The sequence below is a fragment of the Petaurus breviceps genome, unplaced genomic scaffold, assembly GCF_028583685.1.
Source record: "Petaurus breviceps papuanus isolate PSGF00001 unplaced genomic scaffold, PetGlider_PUasm1.0 90692, whole genome shotgun sequence".
In the NCBI taxonomy this organism is placed as follows: domain Eukaryota; kingdom Metazoa; phylum Chordata; class Mammalia; order Diprotodontia; family Petauridae; genus Petaurus; species Petaurus breviceps.
Genome location: NW_027187313.1, coordinates 9,152,491 through 9,173,009, shown reverse-complemented (window position 1 = coordinate 9,173,009; position 20,519 = coordinate 9,152,491). Strand labels below are relative to the sequence as shown.

General features: G+C 42.8%; 2 protein-coding genes and 1 long non-coding RNA gene across 3 annotated transcripts in view; 2 read left to right on the top strand and 1 right to left on the bottom strand.

Moving 5' to 3' along the window:
• The window catches only part of DNM3 (dynamin 3), a 708,993-nt gene that overhangs the window by 670,449 nt on the left and 18,025 nt on the right, over positions 1-20,519 (top strand). The gene's annotated exons all lie outside the window — the stretch shown is intronic.
• PIGC (phosphatidylinositol glycan anchor biosynthesis class C) lies at positions 4,300-5,509 on the bottom strand. Its single transcript, XM_069065581.1, has one exon. It carries the CDS (start codon positions 5,440-5,442, stop codon positions 4,564-4,566), a length of 879 nt encoding a protein of 292 aa, XP_068921682.1. The 5' UTR covers positions 5,443-5,509; the 3' UTR covers positions 4,300-4,563.
• LOC138144229 (uncharacterized) lies at positions 9,585-13,302 on the top strand. The gene is made up of 2 exons (XR_011163893.1): positions 9,585-9,721; positions 11,845-13,302. It is a non-coding gene; the product is annotated as an uncharacterized lncRNA (long non-coding RNA).

Sequence of the window (20,519 nt, the reverse complement as noted above, 5' to 3'; positions counted from 1 at the left end):
AGAGAGAGAGAGAGAGAGAGAGAGAGAGAGAACGAAAGAGAGAGAGAACGAGAGAGAGAGAACGTGTTCAAGATATCCACAAGATGGCACTGCTGCTTGGACCTGCTTCACCATTTACTGAGCTTGAAATTCAATATAAATAAATACATGACTAGCTCCCTCTGCTGACAAAAAAAAAAGTGGAATCTTTATTCTTTGCCATGTTTTGTATGCTCTGGTTCTTGAATATTTTTCACTCGCTTAAATACTGTACTTAATCCCTTGATTAAAAGCTTGGATAACCCTACACATTCCCAGAAGACCATTGCACTTGAATACAAATAAGTCAAGGGTGACACCAAGGTTGCTATGTAGTGACCTTTTTCATAAGGTCACTGAGCATTACTTAGGTTAATGTAGGAAGAGGTACTGCTGAATCCAAGTTAACCTAGATGCTCTCGACTTCTTACCTGCATTCATCACAAATATCCAAACTGTTATGAGGTCTTGTTTCTACTTTCACAATATTTCTCATATACTTGGTCTCCTGGTCTCAAGTCTCTCCTAACAAACACCAGACCATCCTCCACTCAGCTCCCAAAGTAGTCTTCCTAAAGCCAAGTCTGGCCATGTCAACCTCTCCCCTGCCCTCCCCCCCAATAATGTCCAATGGCTCCCCATTATCTGTCTCCAAGACCAAATGCAAAATCCTTCATTAGGCATTTAAAGCTCTTTAAACCTGGCCCCTTCCTAACCTTCCAGGCTACTTACACTTCATCCCCCATTGGGTATTGACACTGGCCTTCTTGCTGTTCCTCTCATAGGATACTCCTCCACTCCCTGCTTTTTCACTGACTGTCCCTCATTCTTGGAATGCTCTCCCTCTTAGCTTCCCTGGCTTTCTCCAGGAGTTAGCACAAATCCCACTTTCCACAAGAAGCACTATCCTCTCTGACCATTAATGGTTAAGTATTTCTGAATTCTATGTCAGTCATTCATAAACTTGCCCAACTCATTTGTAATTTATTCATATTTATTGTTTCTCCTATCTCTCAGCAGTTGTAAGTCTATAATCTCATTGCATATGACATGAAGGGCTAATATAACCTGAATTTCCCACTGAAATTGCAAATAGTGCATACTTATTGTAGTACTTCAAAATTGCCAATCAAGTTTCAAGGCCATTTTTGCCTTATCTACAATATTTATGATTTTTTAAATTTTGACTGTTTTCCTTTTTAGCTCTCACCTTAGATAAATGGACAGATAAAATATGCACACATATACCGTATTTCCCCGATAATAAGACCTATCCCGAAAATAAGCCCTCCCCTTACTGTGGTAAGATTCCTCTAAAATAAGCCCTCCCCCGAAAATAAGCCCTATTGAGATTGCTACTGTAGTGAAGGTGATCCCCTGTGCTACATGCTACATTATGGTACCCTCTGTATGCACCGTCCCCCCCCCCCGTGAAACGCACGCCGCGCTCCGAGCTGCATCCAATCAGAGCTGCAGCAGTGAGCGCGTCATCCTGTTCTTCCCCAGTGATTTGCTTGCTGGCGCCATTGAGAGCAGTGCCGCGGAGGAGAGCTGAGGCAGGACAACATAAGCCCTCCCCTGAAAATAAGCCCTCTGGTGTTTTTCTTTCCAAAAAAATAATAAGACAGTGTCTTATTATCGGGGAAACACGGTATATACATACATACATACACACACTTACATTTGAATTTAGTTTGACCTCCTAGAGAATTTACTACTTCCCCTATCCATATTATCATTCTAACACTCTAATTTCCCTTCTCTGGACATTCCATGACATCCTTAGTCAAGTGTGAGAACCAGAGCTACATAAAGTAGTCCAAACATGGCTGCGTCAGAGTTTATATTGATATTTGTTACATATGTTCTTGGAAGTTTTCAGTTTTGTTTCCCAAACAAATTATATATCCTCATTATATAGCTAATATTGTTTTGTCCACTTTGGGTTGAGAAGCACATGGAGCCACTCTCCTTATAGACAAATCAGCAATGACTTGGGTAGGTCTTCTCTTGATCAGAGTAATTAATCCTTTTTCCTACTTCTTTGCCACCTGGTGCCCAGGGCCACCTGCCTTGAAAGGATACATCCCCAAATACAAAGTTATCCGGATGGATCATAGAGTATATGTAGGAGAATACTATGAAATAAGGCTGGCAACATGGGTTGGAGACCATTTCCATATTATGGAAAACCTTGAATGTTAGAGTAAAGAGTTTGGAATTTTCTATATTGACAAAAATATAAAGGCTTTTTCAATAGGGAATAAAATCAGAGCTATGTTTTCATATGTCATCCACAAAAAAACTCTCATTCAACTATCCTACAGTACTGCCCCAGATAGTAAAACTCTATGTGTTTTAATCATCAAAGATTCATTGAATTATTCATTTGTCTGAGTTTCAAATTTTAAAAGAATACCCAAGGGACCACACAGCTTAAGACACTGGTCCAACATCCTGACCAAAACCACTTCTCTGAAATATCTTTCCAAAGAAAAATAACTGTCTCCACAAAGCAATGGAATTTCATTCATTCTATATGAACACCAACTTCAAATGAAATCTTCCCTTGCCCCCTCCTTCTGACGTTACCCTGAATATCTGTGAAGTCTGTGCAGTGGGTAGACACTAAATTAACCCAATTTTAAAAGATTCCATAGGTTGAGGTTAAGTGATCTAATTCTATGACCTTGTTGAAGCTCTAAATAGGTCAATACTGTGGTACAAGCAAAAAAGATACTAATGACCCTGATGCAATCAGCCTTGGTCAGAGCACTGTCTGGATACTCTGGATACCTTATCCCCCATTGGGTGTTCCTCTCACAGGATACTCCCCCACTCCCTACCTTTTCACTGACTATGGGCACACATTTTTTGTGAACTGAAGAATATCTAAAGGACTATGAACAGAATAGTGAAAGGCCATGAGAGCATATTATAAGGAACTAACAGAGGGTGACAGCTGTCTTTCTAGTATTTGAAGAGCTGTCACATGGAAAAGTAAATTCATTCTACTTGACCAAAAGTGGACCAAAATTAGGAGCAAGGGATGAATGTTGAAAAGAGGCAAATTCAGGCTCGAGGTCGGGGAATACTTAAAAGTCAAACTGGATGCCATGTATTCCAGGTCATTGGGAGCCTTTGCCAGGGGTGGGAAACCTGCTTTCGACAATGATTAAATGACTTGTGTGCGGGGATAATTTAAGCACAATTCCTTTTCTGATACAGGCTGGACTAGATGTCCTCTGAAGATTTCAACCCTGAGATTCTATGAGGACAGCAGTTAGCTTTCCAGGATTCCAGTTAAGTGTGGATGGCACCCCCAGGAAATTACAGGAACACATGCCCAGAGTTCATGAAAACTGGCGTATTTTTACCAATCATCTTTCTCGTTTCTATATATTCATTAATTTAATCAGAGACTGGTAGGGGGCTACTACATAATTACAATATGGATTAGTGTGTAAGTGCTGCTCTGAACAATCCCAGGAAGAAGTCTGTTAGCAACAAGAGACATCAAGGAAGTCTTCATGGAATAAACATGTGGTCCTGGGGCTGGAGGTCACACAATGGCTGGCCATTCACTAGATCAAGCCTGTGCAACCTGCAGCATGCAGGAAAAGATCCTCTCCAATTTTCACAGGCCACCCAAAATCCTTTGGTGTGCCTATGGGTGCTTATGGTCCGCAGGCTGCAGACTGTGCAAGCCTGCATTAGCTGAAGAGAAGAGCATTTCAAGCCCAGGGTACACTGAAATGGTACACTTCTAGAAAGGGAGATGGAGAACAGAGAGGGGGAAGCTGTAAGGACTCTCCTGCCTACTTCCAATGGCAGTTTCTCAAGTAGTCTATGAGCATAAAACGGATGAAAGCAGTATGAGCTACAGCTGGAAAGGCAGGGTGGTTATGGAACCTCAGGGAATGACAGGTGCAGGAGTTTTAACTTTATCAGTCAGGATGAGCATGCCTCCTCCATATTCCATGCCCTTGCAGCTAGGTGGGGCCATTAGAGCACTAGGCTTGGAGTCAGGAGGACCTGAGCTCAAATGCAGTCTCTGACATTTACTGTGTGATCCTGCACAAGGCATTTAACCTGTCTGCCTCAGTTTCCTTATCTGTAAGATGAGATCATAATAGCACCTAGGTCCCAGGGCTGTTATGATGATCAAATGATTTAATAATTATAAAGATCTTACCACAGTGTCTGGCACATAGTAGGCATTTAATAAATGTTTATTACCTTCCCCCCCCCCAGAGGAAAGTCAAATGAAAGAACTCGGAATTTTAGCTTCAGTTTTTAATACAAGACAGAACACACCATGCCATTGGCCACGATAAATCTCCAATAGGGTGTCAGTATCATTGTCAGACCTCTGAGGTATGCAGTCCCCTCTGCAGGACAGGGAGATATGACTCCTCACCAACCATCACTACTTCATTCTTCTCCCACTGCTGCTCCCTCAGACACCTCCCAACCTGTGCATTCATGAGACGCCCTCTTCCCTTCATTTAACACCGGAATGTGGGAGCTCCTGCACTGCCCAAGCTAGGTGAGGAACCTAGACAGGTCTTCCTTGATTTCAGCTTCATCCCAAGGTCCATGAATGTTTTCTTTGAAAAGCTGCAAGCGGATGAGATAGTAAGGACAGAGGCAAGAGATGGAGACTAGCAGAAGGGCAAAGAGTATGGCCCCCACACCACTAATGGTTAACAGACCAGCCAGGGCGGAGAAAGCAAAGAGCAGCGTGACCCCCACATAGCTGCATGGGGTGCAGGCCTTCAGCTTCTTCTGCAGCATTGGCCACAGGGCAAAGATCTGGATGGCAAATGTCACCATAATGAAGGCATGAAGGGATCGAGGCAGGCGGGAGGCCAGGCAGACGGAGGCAAAGATGGCCATGTTCAGGGAGAGGGTGCTGGACACAATGGCAGCATTGGCACCATAGTCAAAGAAGATAAGGTGACCCAAAAGCATGAAAACCGACATGGCATAGATGGTGTCAGTGCTGACAGATTCTGTCAGCGTCTTCAACACTGGAGAAAAGCCGTAAGTAAATGTGATAAAGACCAGGGCACTCTTCAGGTCAGCCCACCGGGTGCGCCCACTCTTCTTCCGCCCCGCCCCTCCATCAATGAGGTCAAACAAGACATAGCCAATCAGGGAGGAAGCCAACCCCGTCCCAAAGAGCCAGTGTGGTGCCAGCAGACCCTCATCCATGTACCACCAGATGACCACAAAGACACAGACGCTACACAGCTGTTGTATCACCACTCCGGACTCAAACACCACAGACCAGTACTGGTATTTCCGGGCAGAAATGTTTTTCCGGAGCTCTTCCAGGAACCTCCGATCCACATAGTTATCAGGGAAGGGCTGACGCTCATACAGCACCTTCTGCCAGCCCACTGCTCTGGTGCTGGCCATTGGTTGTGAATGTAGGCCCTTCTCATCCAAACACAGGCTGGATTTAACTCTTGCCCATAGGTCATGTGCCAGCTCTTCAGGAAGCTGCAAGATGTGCCCTCTCTGGCACCTCCATGCTTTTCTGTACCAGATGATTTTCTAGTCAATGTCCATTAATATGTTCCATTAGATGAACAAGGTCAACCAAATTTCTGAGGGGGGGGAGAAAAGAGGTGGGGTGGGAGGGAGACACAGAGAGAATGGACAGAGAGAGGAGAAGGGGAGGGAGAGAGGGGGAGAGAGAGAATCAGTTAATCTATGGAAAATGAAATTTTGGACACCAACCAAGAAAAATTAAATATCCCAAATCAAATCTACTTAGACCATTAAAGTTAGAATAAGATAGGTATGGTGGTAGACAACTTCAAAAACTTCCCAAGTGCATGGCTTTTTTCTAACTATAGTACCTTAAATGGCAAAATGCTTATCTCTAAAGAGAGTAGAATGGTGGTGGTACAATGACGGAAGGGGGGAAGGGAATAAGCATTTATTAAATGTCTGCTATGTGCCAGTCACTGGGTTAAGCTTTTTACAAATATTATTTCCTGTGACTTGGAATCACTGGGCCTGAGGACAAATGCCATCTCAGTCATTCTTTTGTGACTTGAGGCAAGTTATTTCACCCCTCTGATCTGTGTTTTCCCATCCACAGCACAGGGAGTTTGGACTGGATGACCTTTCTAAAGTCCATTCCAGCAGTAAAGCTATGATCCTAATATACAAGACCTACAGAGCCAAACTCTTCTACACCAAAGGGGTCAAACTCAGGGCCCACTCAAGCTTCCAAGCCTCCCAACCAGATTAAAATGGAATTGAGAAATGTTTAACAAAATAAATAAAACCCCACACAACATAGTGTTAATTTGTGGTTTTTCCAAGTCACTAGGGTGTTTATTTTGGTTTGACAAACCTGCTCTAAATCATATTTAGCTTTACAGGACCCCAAATCAGTGTGACAGACACTAGGAAATTGCAGGAATACAAACTAGAGCTAAAGAAATATTGCTAAATAAATTACCCACCATCATCTTTCCCTAGGCCTTTTTCCTTTTGAACTAATATTAATTCCTCACCTACCATGTGTTAGGTACCAGGAAAGAAAGCAAATTTTGATATGATACTATAATCTATTAGGGTCATAAGCTATATAAAGATAAATCATTTTGCTCAGAACAAAGCCAAAAAATATTCATCTGTCAACTGAGTCAGAGGTCCTTTCTTTTCTTTTTAAAAATAGCTATGACCCTTTCATATCTGCAATACTCCTGTGAAGGTACTGTTAGTCCCACCTAACAGATGGGGACACTAAGGATCTGAAACTGGCCCAGGGTTCCAGATCCAAACTGGAATGACACCTTAAAACTGCTAATTGCTAGACCCTGGGGGAATATGCATCCCCTCTGTTGGGGGCCTGTAATGTTAATGGGATATAAGATCTTCCCTGCCCATTAATAGGCCTCAAGTGGAGCCCATTAAAAGAAGCTTGCTTGGGGGAGGCTTGCTTGTGGGGAGGCTTGCTTGTAGGAAGGCTTTCACACCTTTGGTTAATTTCTAATAAAGAACTGAGTCATGAGGGTTGTGATGCCCTCTGGCTCTAAAAAGGGTATATATACTCTTGAGTTTAGCATTTTGCTTTAGGGCTCATTCACTGAAAGTGTTTTTGTGATTTGACCAGATGAAACTCTGGGTAGCTATTAAGGAATCCCCAGCTTTGAAAAACCTAGATGTTGGTGCTTCTCTCTTTGGTAACTATGTATGTATTGCCTTGGTCAGGCAGTTGGATCTCCCTGCTGATCTGTGCTCATTTTTCAGATAGTTAGAAGCCTTGTCCGTTGGTCTTTATTTCTCTGCTTGTATTTTCTCTATTTTCTTTGTTTGGATTTTCATTGAAGTTCAGGGTTTTGATTTTTTTCCCTGAACTAATTAATGTAATTTAAAAAGATTGTTGACCCCTTGAACAGCGATCTTTCCTAGTAAAGCAGATCTAAGAACCTGCGCTAGCAGCCATCCTGGGTATGCCAGTGTGATTGCTGCTACATGGCAGAATCTTAACATCAGAGGCAGCAAACTGGAGGCCCCTAGGCCAACTTCTTCACATTGTAGCAGAGGCTCAGGATTCTCATAGGATGAGAAAGGGACATCATCACCCAGTGTTCCATACTTGGTTCCACCACCACATACTACAGTGGAAGACCTGGGTTCTAGCCTCATCTCTAACTATAATTAGGTATATAAGCAGTCGGGTGTCTTTAACCACTCAGTTTCTTCTATACAACATAGACATTAGCTCCATTCCATCTCTAAGATCTACGACCCCATGAATTTCTCACTTGACCTCCACTGAGGTGCTCAGAGTTCCAGGAGGTTCTGCTCTCTCACCTAGCTCTCACCCTGGGAACCATATTGCCACTCTAACTTGAATAGTTTAGTAGGGGCCTGGGTTTGGATCCACAGTCACTTATTATATATGGGGATAAATTTCCTCATCTGTAAAACGCCAACTGCAAGACTTCAAAGAAAGCACAGATGTGCTGGAGTCAGCTCATTCAGGCCTGGAGAGCTGATTGTTAAACTTTTAACATGACCTTGGAAATTGGGAAACACTACAAGGTCGGGGCTTGATTTGTTTTGTACTCTGATTTGACTTTAGAAAGTGATAGATTAAAGGTTAATAATGCAGATTAAGCTTAAAAGTGTGCCATGCATACTTCTTTTATGAACACTTTTTTTTTGCAGTCAGTTGTTAAACATTAACCAGTATATCACTACTTCTAAGATACTTTCCTGTTCTACATCTACAATCCCAAAATCCATGGGGTAGTAACAAGATCAGGCCTTAACACAAATAAGCTTTAACATAATGGACCGTGTTCAGTTGTTTCCGATTCTTCATGACCCCATTTGGGGTTTTCTTGGCAAAGATACTATTTGCCATTTCCTTCACCAGCTAATTTTACAGATGAGGAACTGAGGCAAACAGGTTAAGTGACTTGCCCAAGGTCACACAGTCAATGCATGTTTAAAATTTAGCAATCCCAGCAAGACATGCACACCTTATTTCTTTAATTTTTTTTGTTTTGCTTTTTCTGGAGGGGGAAGGTAGGGCACCTGGGGTTAAGTGATTTGCCCAAGGTCACACGGCTAGTGTTTTTGTGTGTGTGTTAAGTGTCTGAGGCCGCATTCGAACTCGGGTCCTCTGACTCCTGCGCTGGTGCCCTATACACTGCGCCACCTAGCCACCCCCACCTTATTTCTCTGCAAGTGTCCGATGTCTGTTTTGAAAGCGCTTGCTACCCTGAGGAATCACAAGAGACTCAAGCCTCACCACTCTGGTACCCTCCCACCTACCTGGTCTTTCACATCCACGATTTTCACAGATTATAAACCAGTCCCTTAACCTCTGCAAGCCTCCGTTTCCTCCGGTAAAAAGGAGACTAAGAAGGTTCACTATCTGTACTGCGCATTCCTTAAGTCTCAAAGGGTCAGTGTGTTCTTGGGCTGCAGGGTCCGAGCCTCTAGGGGGCAGTGTGGCGCAGGGCACCGGCAGGCCAGGCCGCCGCCACAAGGGGCCTGTAGGGGGCAGTGTGGCGCAGGGCACAGGCAGGCCAGCTCTCTCAAAGGAACGTCACCGGAAAGTGAGGAGAAAGGGGGAAGGACTCCGCAGAAGGGAGGGTTAGAGCTCAGTCTCGAAAGAGCATGGGCTCTTTAAGACGTCAGGCTTCATATCCCGGTTCGGTGGCGCACGCCCCGGGTGATTTTACTCGGTCCCCCAGGCCTCAGTTTCCCAGACACTATAAAATGAGCAGATTAGGCTAAATGGCCTAGAGAAACGCCCTGGCTGGGGGAGGGGTGGGCTGCGTTCCTCCCCCTCCTCCCGAAGTAGACAACTCCCGCCAGCCCTGCCGCCCGCTCCCCCATCCTCGGGTTCAGCAGGGATGAGCGCTGCGAGGACGCCCGCCCCACTCCCCGTACCTGTGGGGGACCGACGGAGACTCCTCCCCTCGGTCACGGCCGAAGCCACGTCCTCCCAACTCCTTCCAGGGATGGCCGGAGCACCGACTGCGCAACCGCGACCGGGGCCTCCTCCCGCGCGGCGACCGCGGGGATTCTGTGCGCTGGCGCCCCCTCGTGGAGGAAGGAAGGAAGGGCAGGCCCAAGCGAGTGCGGAGCCCTGGGCCCACGTGGGCCTACCTTCCAGGAGCTTACATTTTAACGGGGAGACACCACGCACGCTACGTAGGTAATGCACACAGGCATCCTTCGGGGTGTCCCAAAAGTCCCATTGCAGTTTTAAGTTTTAGTGTATTAAATACACTCGTGGGTGTAAACGTATGTAGAGTCTTGAGCGTTAGTACCTTAAACCCGTACCCAGGCGTTGGCAGCGCTGTACATATCGGGGGTGGGGGCGGGGCTGCGTGGGGTGGGTGTACGTGTGTCCCTATACGTGTATAGATGCCATATATTTCATGTCTACGCCGCGTACATCGTCTACACGACAAGGATGCGGATTTTTAATGACCAGTAATCTCGGGGGAGACACTAGCACCAAAAAGGGAACGGGGAGGCTCCCGGTACAAGGGAGGCTCAGCCGAGACTCGAAGCGGGAATCGGTGGCGAGGAGGAGCCAGCGCCGAAGGTTCGCCATGGACCCCCTGGGTGGACTGGCCGCGGCTGCGGGGGTCCCTGCTAAGAGTGTTTAAACTGTATAAAATACCCAGATAATGGAGGGGGGGGGGCAATCAAAGACCCTTGAAGTGCGGCACTACAGTTAGGGTATTGACAGTAACAGTCCATATGGGTATGGATGGGGTTTAAGGTTTGCAAAGCACTTTCCACGGATTTTCTCCCATTTGATCCTTGAAACTGACTTGTGAAGATTGTATACATCGTCTACACCATAAAATATTAAACCCGGAAAAGCCTTTAGAAAGGGCCGTATAGATCCACCCCCCAAATAATAAATGGTCACAGAATGAATGAGTAGGAAGTTTTCGGAGAAAGAAATCGAAGCTATCAATAGCCATAGGAAAAAATACTCCGTCACTAATACAAAAAATGCAAATTAAACCGTCAGATTGTCAAAGTTGACCCCCAAAAAAGGAAATGACAAATGCTGGGGGAATTGTGGGGAAACTGATAACACTGATGCCCTGTTGGTACAGCTGTGACCAAGTCCAGCCTCTGGAAAGTAGTTTGGAACTGTGTCCCCAAAGCTAGTAAACCGAGCGTCCTTTCTGACCTAGTGATGCTACTACTAGTATACCCCAAATAGATTCAAGAAAGAGGAATACATCTATATTCCCTATATGTATAAAAATATTTAAGGCAGTTCTTTTCAGGGTGGCCAAGAACTGGAAACTGATGGGATAGGTACCTTATGTGTCATCTAGTCTAACCTTCTCATTTTACAGTCATACAACGGTAAATGGCAAAGCCAAGGTCAAAACCCAGGTCCTCTTCCCTAAACCAGCCCACTTTTTTGGTGGCTGCAATGTAACAGAGTTATCTGGACTAGAGTTGACTTTAGTCTAATGCTAGATTACTGAGTTAGTCGGTTGGTCAGTCAGCAAATATTTACTAAGCACTTACTGTGTGCCCAGCCCTGTGCTAAGCCCTAAGGATAGGAAAAGAGGCAAAAGACACTCCCTGCCCTGGAAGAGATCATGTCATGGGAGAGAAGCAAACTAATATGTACAAATAGGTGATTACAGGATGAAAAAGAAAGAATTAACAAAGGGAAGGCACTAGAACTAAGAAGCGTTGGGAGGGCCTTCCTATAGAAAAGATTTTTAGCTGGGACTTTAAGGATGCCAGGGAAGGCAAGAGGGAGAGATGAGCAGGGAGAGTCTTCCAGGCATGGAGGACAGCCAGAGAAAATACCAGGAAACAAGAAATGGGGTGTCTTACTCATGATACAGCCAGAAGGCCTGTGTCGCCAACTTGAGGAATACCAGCAAGGAGTTAGGTGTAAGAAAGGGGTTGGGGAGGGTGGGGATCGGTGGTTATGAAGGGCTTTGAGCACCAAACAGAAGGTATGGATTTGATCCTAGGCAATAGGGTACCAGTAGAATTCTTTGAGTAATGGGAGAAGAAGGACCAATGACATGTAACACTAGGCTTTGAATTCAGAGAGACCCAAGATCCATTCCTGGCCCCTGTTTAGGAAGTGAGTTAACCCTGGTAATACTCAATCTCTCCTAGCCTCAGTTTCTTATCTGTAAAATGAGGACTTTCATTACCTACCTCACAGGGTCGCTGGGAGGAAATAACTTTTTAAGCTTCAAAATAAAACAGAAATAGGAGCTATTATTATTCAGTGTAACAAGTTCTGAAAATTTACTAGGCTTGTTTCTTCCTCTCCAGGTTCCTTTTAAAGTTCCCATCATAAATTATGACACAAGAGACATCTTTTCCTACTTGGTGGGAAACAAACCCTTGGTCATTACTCTTCAAAAAAGGTAACAAACTTAGCCACTAAAGGGTTGAAGTTTCAAGGTCAGCCAAGCAAACTTCCAAGGCTGTAAATGATCAGGAGATGACCAAGCCAGCATTCTCAGCTGTAATTTAGCCTAGTGGCAAAAAAAGTCTGGGAGAATAGAAATATCTAGTTAGATTAGCGATTCCCAAATTGTCTGGGAGGACTCTAATATTCTGCATGTCACAAATAATGTTTCAGTGAGAACTCTTCAATGTTAATATTATTTCTAAAATATTAAATATGGGATATTTTAATTATATATTACAAATTGAGATAGAAAATGAATTTTGTAAGGTGAAATATATTTCTATTAAATGTTAAATATGAAAGTGTATATGTATCAAATTATTTATTACATTATTTATTAAATTTTTTGGTGTGGAAATAGGCTTAATTTCCTTTGTTTTACTTCCCACATTCCTTGACCTACCTTGTTCCTCAGTTTATACTATATCCTTCTCCAGTATTTATGGATTCTGTGATTGTATTTCAAAACCCAAATGACTTCATGACCAAATTAGCTTGGGAAGCATTGCCAAGGAGAGTTATGGAGCCTGAGAATCTGGAATTTCATCACTGGGACCAGAATGTCTTGATCTGGGTTCTAAATTCCCATTTTCTACTCTGTGCTATAAATGCTGCTTTGTCTAGCGTAAATGCACTAGGTGTGCTGCAGCTCCCCCTTCCCCCCCCTACCCTCCCAATCATTGGCACCTGATGCTGTAAGCACATGCTCAGGGAGTGAAGCTAAGACGTAACTGGCTGGTTCTTTGCCTTGGAAACAAACTGATTGGCCAGTCTTTTCAGGCAAATGGTAGGAATGGTGACAGATTTCTGTAAGAGGATAAAATAGGGAAACTGAAACCCAACCGGCCTCCCCCTCTATCTTTACCATTCACGTGCCCCCAGAAGCAAATTCCTCTCTCTGAAACATTTCAGGATGTCCTCCTCCTTCCTGGTTAGTTAACTGCGGGCTTTCCATTACAAAAAGTCTTGAACCATGATTTCCAAATTTATTAGATCTTGACATGTTTGATTGTATGACAATCTCTCCCCCTCTCCCTCTCCCTCCCTCCCTCTCCTTATCTCTCTCCCTTTCTTCCCACCCCACCTCCAAGTTTCACAGCACACACACTTCTTTGTTGAATTAAAGAAAACATCTCCTTTTTTGTTGGAAGATTCAGAAAGAATTTCACAATGCCCCTTGAAATATTTGGAAGTCCCTAGGGTGTTGGGAAGCTCTTCCTCCCTTAAGGAACTCTTTCCCAATCATGTCACAGCACTTTGTGGTATTGTGACAATATCATTGGTGTCATAGAACCCTGGAAACATAGAATTCTCAAGTTGAAAGAGAATTTAACATCACAAACCCCCAGGGACATGCATTATCCCTTCTAAAATAGCACCAGTAGATGATTGTCTAGCCTCTGATTGAATACCTCCAGAGACAGGGAACTTACTCCATACTGAGGCAGCCTCAGCCATACTGAGGTAGGAAGCCAAAACATTCCATTGTCAGGCAACGTTTACTGTTAGAAAGGCCTTTCCTTACATCAAGTGAAAATATGCCTTTTTGTAGTTGCCATCCACTAATTCTAGCTCCTCCCTCTGAAACCACATAGGATCAATCTAATAACTCCACATAGTCGCCCTTCAGATATTTCAGGATAAATATCATATCCCACCAACCCCTTTTCCAGTCTTTCTCTTCTTACAGGTTAAGCATACCAGTTCTTTCAATTAGTCTTCATTTAGCATGCTTTTAAATGTCCCTCATTTACCATTCCAGTTGTCTCTGTCTGAACATGCTCTAGCTTATCAGTATTGCCTTTAAAACATAATAATTGTTGCATTGATAAAGGACTTTAATTAAGGTTTGCAAAGTGCTTTCCAGATATTATCTCTTTGATCCTCACAAGAACCCTATGAGGTAGGTGCTATCATTATCACAGATTACATATGAGGAAACTAAGGCTCACGGAGGTCAAATGACTTGCCCAGGGTCACACAACTAGTACAGGTGTCTGAGGCTAGATTTGAATTCAAGTGTGTTCCTGACTCCAAATGAAACCTTTTTTCCATTGCAGACCCTAGCTGCCTATGTAGTACCTAGAACAGAACTCAATTCCCCAAATGTGTAGAGTACAGAGGAATTATAACTTCCCTTCATCTGAACATTATACTTCTATTAATATAGTTCAAGATTACATTAAGGTTTTTTTTTGTTTGTGGTTTATTTGGTATCTTTTGGCCACAATGTCACGCTGTTGTCTTATTTGAACTCTCAGCCAACTAAAATCCCCATGTCTTTTTCTCATGTAATAGTTTCTAACCATGCCTCTGCCATTTTATACTTGTAAAGGTGCTTTTATTTTATTGTCTTTTTTATTAATTTATTTTTAGTTTTCAACATTCACTTCCATAAGATTTTGAGTTCCAATTTTTTTGCCCTTCCCTCCCCACAAGAGTGTGCAATCTGATATAAGCTCTTCATATACATTCACATTAAACATATTTTCACATTAGTCATGTTGTAAAGAAGAATTAGAACAATGGGAGGAACCACAAGAAAGAAGAAACGGAGAGAGAGAGAGAAAATAGTATGCTTCGATCTGCTTTCAGACTTTGTAGTTCTTTTTCTGTTTGTGGATAGCATTTGCCATCATGAGTTTTTTTTGGAGTTGTCTTACATCCTTGCATTGCTGAGAAGAAGTGTCTATCAAAGTCAGTCATTTCACAATGTTGCTGTTACTGTGTACAATGTTCCCCTGGTTCTGCTCACTTCTTTTGTTGTATAAAAAAAAAAACACAAGTAAAATAATTCAAAATTTTGGTCCATATCTATGATTTAATTAGCATAGAGAACTGTAAGCAAGGAAGTTCCTTCCATGTGTATAGATCAGGAACATTAAACATTCTGTTTTGTGTTAGAGAATTACCTAGAATACTTACAGGTGAAATGAGCCAGTATATATTAAAGGTAAAGTTTGAACCTTTGACTTCCTAACGGCTCTGAGTATGGCCCTTGAGTCACTATGCCCCATTACCTTGAATGCATATTTATATTTATTAAATCTTGTTTTATTTGACTTGGGTCATTGCTCTAGTTAGCCTATTGAGGGTTCCTAATTCTCTCATTTGATAATGTTAGCTTTCCCAGCTTCTTGTTTTCAGAAAAATCAGATAATCATTCCATCTATATCTTCTCCTAGGTTATTGGGATCATTTGTGATTATAACATCTCTTTCTTTAGAGTCTTCCTTCCTTCTTGAGCCATTTTCTCTTTTAGAGGATCTAGCCTTAATGCCAGTCTTTCTTTGAAAACTTTGAGCTCCATTCTCCTAAAATCTAGGGAACTCGTTTGGCCAGATCCATCTTTACTCACAAATATTTAGTCACCTGTTCTAGAATTTTGTCTTGATCCACATCTAACTCACTGACTTGTACTAGGAGAATATGACTTCTTCATTTTTTAAAACATCAGGACATTTGCCTGTTTCCAGTTTTTTCATTCCCCTCCTATTCTCTACAATTCATCAAAGATCACTGACAATTTTTTCAGCACCCTGGAGATGTAATCATCCCAGACCAGGAAAATGAACCAATTTACTTTTCTTGCCCTTAAAAACCCTATTTTTTTGTCTTGATAATTTTTTTAAGATTCAGTTCATACTGGGTTTCCTAGCACTGCTGTTACAAGTCTACTACATGGATTCTGATATTCTTCCTTGCTGTAATATTAATGGGATTTAAGATCTTCCCTGCCCATTAAGGGAAGCTAACTTGTAGGAAGCCTTTCACACCTTTTGCTAATTTCTAATTAGGTACAGTCATGCTTATTGTGATACTTTCTGGCTCTGAAAAGTGTATATGTACTCTGAGTTGGTATTTTGCTTTGGGGGCTCACTTATGAGAAAGATGTTGTGATTGCCTGGTCAAGATTCTGGCCTTATGTTCAGAGCTCCCAACTGCTCAGATATAAAGGCTCTCTCCATCTAGGGATGTATGCCAAGCGTATAGTTGATTCAGGCAGTCAGAGCCCTGTCAGTCTTTATTTATCTGCTTGTATTTTCTCTGAAGTTCAGAGTGCCGACTTTTCCCCTGAACTAGTGAATGTAATTTAAAAAGATTGTTGACCCCTTAAACAGCTGTCTTTCCTAGTAAAGCAGATCTAAGAACCTGTGTTAGCAGCCATCCTCAGTATGCCAGTGTGGTTGAAACTATACTTACTTAGGTGCCCCTGCTGCCATTATTTGGAAATTTCCTTTCTAAATTTGCGTTGAATAGAGAGGTTCTTTAAAAACTATATGAATTTGTTAAGACATCTCCCCCTTATCTTTCTCCCTGGTATCATTTGTGATTATAACATCTTTTTCTTGAGATTCTCCCTTTCCTCTTGAGCTACCTTCTCTTATAAAGTATCTGACCACTTGCTAGTCTTTCTCTGAACACTTTGAGTTCTGCCCTCCTAAAATCTAGGGTACTTGTTTGGCCTGATGCACCTTTCCTCTCTTTGTCTCATTCATTCATTCATTTCAACAAACTTTTATTAAATCCTACTTTGTGGAATACAGTATACATGGAGCTGGGAAAAATAGATAAATAAAGCATGATTCCTACCTTCAAAGAGTTTGCAATCTAGTAGAGATGATAATGTGAGATACTGTGCATTGATAACTTATTTATCAGTCTATTTTTTAAGGTATTATTTTCTTCAGTCAGGCTGTTGACTCTCATTTCATAATTTTCTTGCATTGTTCTCATTTCTCTTCCCAATTTTTCCTCCACTTCTCTTATCTGCTTCTTAAGGTCCTCTATGGCCTGTAACCAGCATGTATTTTCCTTTGAAGCTTTTGGTGCAGGAGTTCTGACTTCACTGATTTCCTCCTGTTCCATGCCTTGCTCCTTCTTATCCCCCAAATAGGAGTGTAATGTTGGAATCTTCTGTCTGCTTTGTTTCCTCTGCCTGCTCATTTTGCCACTCAATGATTTGACTTTTGGGCTTTTTGCCACAGTAGGACTCTGCCACCAGACGGGAGTTTTCGTCCCAAACGCTGGGGTTTTCTCAGCTGCCGGAGGTATTAGATGGGTGCCCTCTCTGAGGTCTCCACACGCTCTGGCAAGCTGGACACACACCCCAGGACCTCCACCCTAGACTGCAATCCAGATCCAAGCAGGTTAAAGCAAGAGCGATGACCCCTCAGACTGGTGCTTGGTCCCCCTACACTCTGCAGGCCAGGAGCTGAAGCCGCCACGTGGCGCTGGCAGGCTGTGCCTGCGTCTCAGCGGTTTCTCGCCCCGGGGGTAAAAGCCATGCACTCCCACTTCCTGGGTCCCAAAGTCCAGAATGCACTGGCCTCTCACCTTGTCCTTCGCGTCTATGTGTTGATAAATCTGGAAACGGCCACAGCTGCTGCTGATCTGGAGTCCCTCTGGCTGGCGGCTGGTCAGGCCCGCCCTAGAGCTAAAGCCTTGGCGTGGGGCTGGGCTCGGCTCCCAGAGCGCTGCGCTGGCCGATTCCTGCCAGCCTGCCGGGCTGTTCTCAGCAGGAGGTTAGCTTCTCTGTGTCATTTTGTGGGTTCTGCAGCTCCAAAGTTTGTTTAGAGTCCCCTTTTTACATGGATTGGGGAGGGTGGAAGCCGGAGCTGCGGGAGGGTCGTGCTTCTACTCCGCCATCTTGGCTCCGCCCCCGATAACTTATTTATCAATAATTGTGACTATGATGGAAATGGTAAGGATGAATCAACATTGATTTATCTCAATGGTTCAATTGAGTAATTATAACAGCAAGTTAAAATTTGGTTTTAATACTATGGAATGAATGCAGTAATGTAGAATCCCTGTCAAGGGTCACCCGAAGCACATGCATATATGTTATTTATAGTTGTAATTTTAGGAATGTCTTGTGAAAAAGAAAAATAGATGTGACTAAAGAAACAGATTTCTAGAGGAAACTACAGTCAGCCACCAAGGACACTGAGTCTGAGGCATCATTGGTTTCTAGGATTCAGTGTGCTGGGCACAGGAGCACCACATTGATAGATAGACAATACCAAGACACGTTATAGAAGGAACTCTCACCTGCAGAGGCTACAAAAGTTCTTCCAGCTCTTTACAGAGATGCAGGAACTGGAGGTGATTGTGGGAATTGTAGCATCTTTGCTTCCGTGGAAGAGTTGGGTGGCACTGGTTCAGTGTCCTTCTGAGTTACATGCCCTCCCTGCAACCCCTTGTCTCTAAGGAGATAGGTGAAGCCCTTTGAATAAAAGTGTTAAACTGTTTAAAGGACAGTCACATTTGATTGCCTAAAAATAATTATAATAAAAATGTTCAATGAAGAAGAGAGGTGTAAAGGGATATAAGTGAATTTATAGGCTCAAGTGAGTTTATAGGCTGGTAGTGATCTAGAAAGGTTTGGTGAAGGTAGAGAGAGGAAGGGTGGTATTTAACTAGGCCTTGAAGGGCAGATTGAATCTCAACCATTGTTGATGTGAAGTGGAACGCATTCCAAATTCACAATCAGAGAGGCAGAACCCAGAAAGCACTCATTATGATCAAGGAACAGCTAATTAGCTCATTTTAGCTATAGAGTATTGTTTGTTGTTCATCCTTGAAGAGGACCAATGTCATCAGGAGAGTGATGTCTTGACTTGCAAGTGAATTGGATTTAAGTGAGGCAGAACTGTGCAAAGTCAACAGCGCCCACACTCCTTTGGAGTCATCAGAGTCCACTAGCAAGACATAGGTCAGTATGACTGGAGATGCAATGGGAGACCTTGGCCTTTTCAAGCTAAGGTCTTTCCCAGGTCTCAGTTTGTCTGAAGCAATACCCATTCAGTGATTAAATGCTAAGTAAGAATTGAGGCAAAAGATGGCCTAGTTTTACTTCACAAAAGAATAAATCTGGGAGGGGAAGACTGCCAGAGTTTCTGTCCAGAACAGAAACAATTGCTGTTACACTCACTTTGAATCATCAAAACCCAAACAATGTGCAAGTGAAGCTCCATACTTGAGAGGGAGTAGTGTTTATCAGATCAGAATGATAGATTTGGAACCTGGTGGCCCTGGATGCCGGGCTAAGGAGTTTGAATTTTTTCAGTAGTCAAAGGGAAGCTTAGAAGGTCTTTGAGCAGTGGAGTTAGTAATTAGGACATTAGGAAGATCATCATAAGACCTAGGCTAATATATATTCACTTTCTCCTAGGGTTTCTCTCATGTCCACTCCAACCAAGCCCCACTCCCCACCCCGTTGTTAATTCTAGTTCATACCCTTTGACCCAACAATACCACGTTTTTATCCCAAAGAGATGAAAGAAAAGGGAAAAGGACCCTTTTTGTACAAAAATATTTATAATAACTCTTTTTGTAGTGACAAAGAATTGGAACTCAGGGGGATGCCCATCAGTTGGGGAATGGCTAAATCAGTTATGGTATATGATTGTGATGGAATACTATCGTGCTATAAGAAATGCTGAGTGAAATGGTTTCAGAGAAACCTGGAAAGAATTACATGAACTGATACAAAGTGAAATGAGGAGAAACAGCAGAATATTATACACAGTAACAGCAATATTATAATGATAATCAACTAAGAATGGCTTTGCTATTCTGATCAGTACAATGATCCAAGACAATTCCAAAGGATTCACGATAAAAAATACTCTCTACCTACAGAGAGAGAACTGATGAACTCTAAGTGCAGATTAAAGTGTACTTTTTTAAACTTTATTTTTCTTGTTCTTTGTGTGTGTGTTTTCTTTTGCAGTACTTTTGCAGTACTATTTAATAATAATAGGAATGGCTAATATGGAAATATGTTTTGCATGACTTCTCATATATGATCAATATCATTGCTTACCTACTCAAAGGGTGGGAGAGGTATGCCTTTTTGAGGGCAATTGGGGTTAAGTAACTTGCCCAAGGTTACATGGCTAGTTTTTTTTGTGTGGGTGTTAAGTGTCTGAGCCTGGAACTGAACTCAGGTCCTCCTGACTCTGGGGCCGGTGCTTTACTCACTGCACCACCTAGCCACCCCACATATTTCTATTCTTAGGATCATGGATTTCTACAAGTATAGCTTTTATTGAGTCACAGCTTGATTCCACTACTTCTTTTCTTAAATATGTTCTTCTGTAGGTATAGCCTTCCTTAGTCATATTCCAATGATAAGTCCCATCTTTCCCAGTCTTTGTGACTCCTATGGTGTCAAATTTCCCTCCTTGCCTCAGCATTTCAGGTTTCTTTTATCACCCATGCTCTGCACATCTAGCATCTCAGGTCATTGTCTTGACAATTTCCAGTTGTTTTTTCTTGTGGATTAGTGACCATGTCCTTCGCCATTATTCTTTTATGTCAGATTTCATTTCCTCCACAGTATCTAGGTTCAGTTTTATCTGGACATTTTTACCTTAAAGTCCTTTTGATCAGATCAGTAAGTATATGGGCAAATGAATCCTCCCCATTCCAGGTATAATATACTTCATATAATGCTCTACAGTGTCCAAGTTTACCCTGAAGAAGAATGTCCAATATTCAGGATTTTCACCTTTCCTTCTCCCTC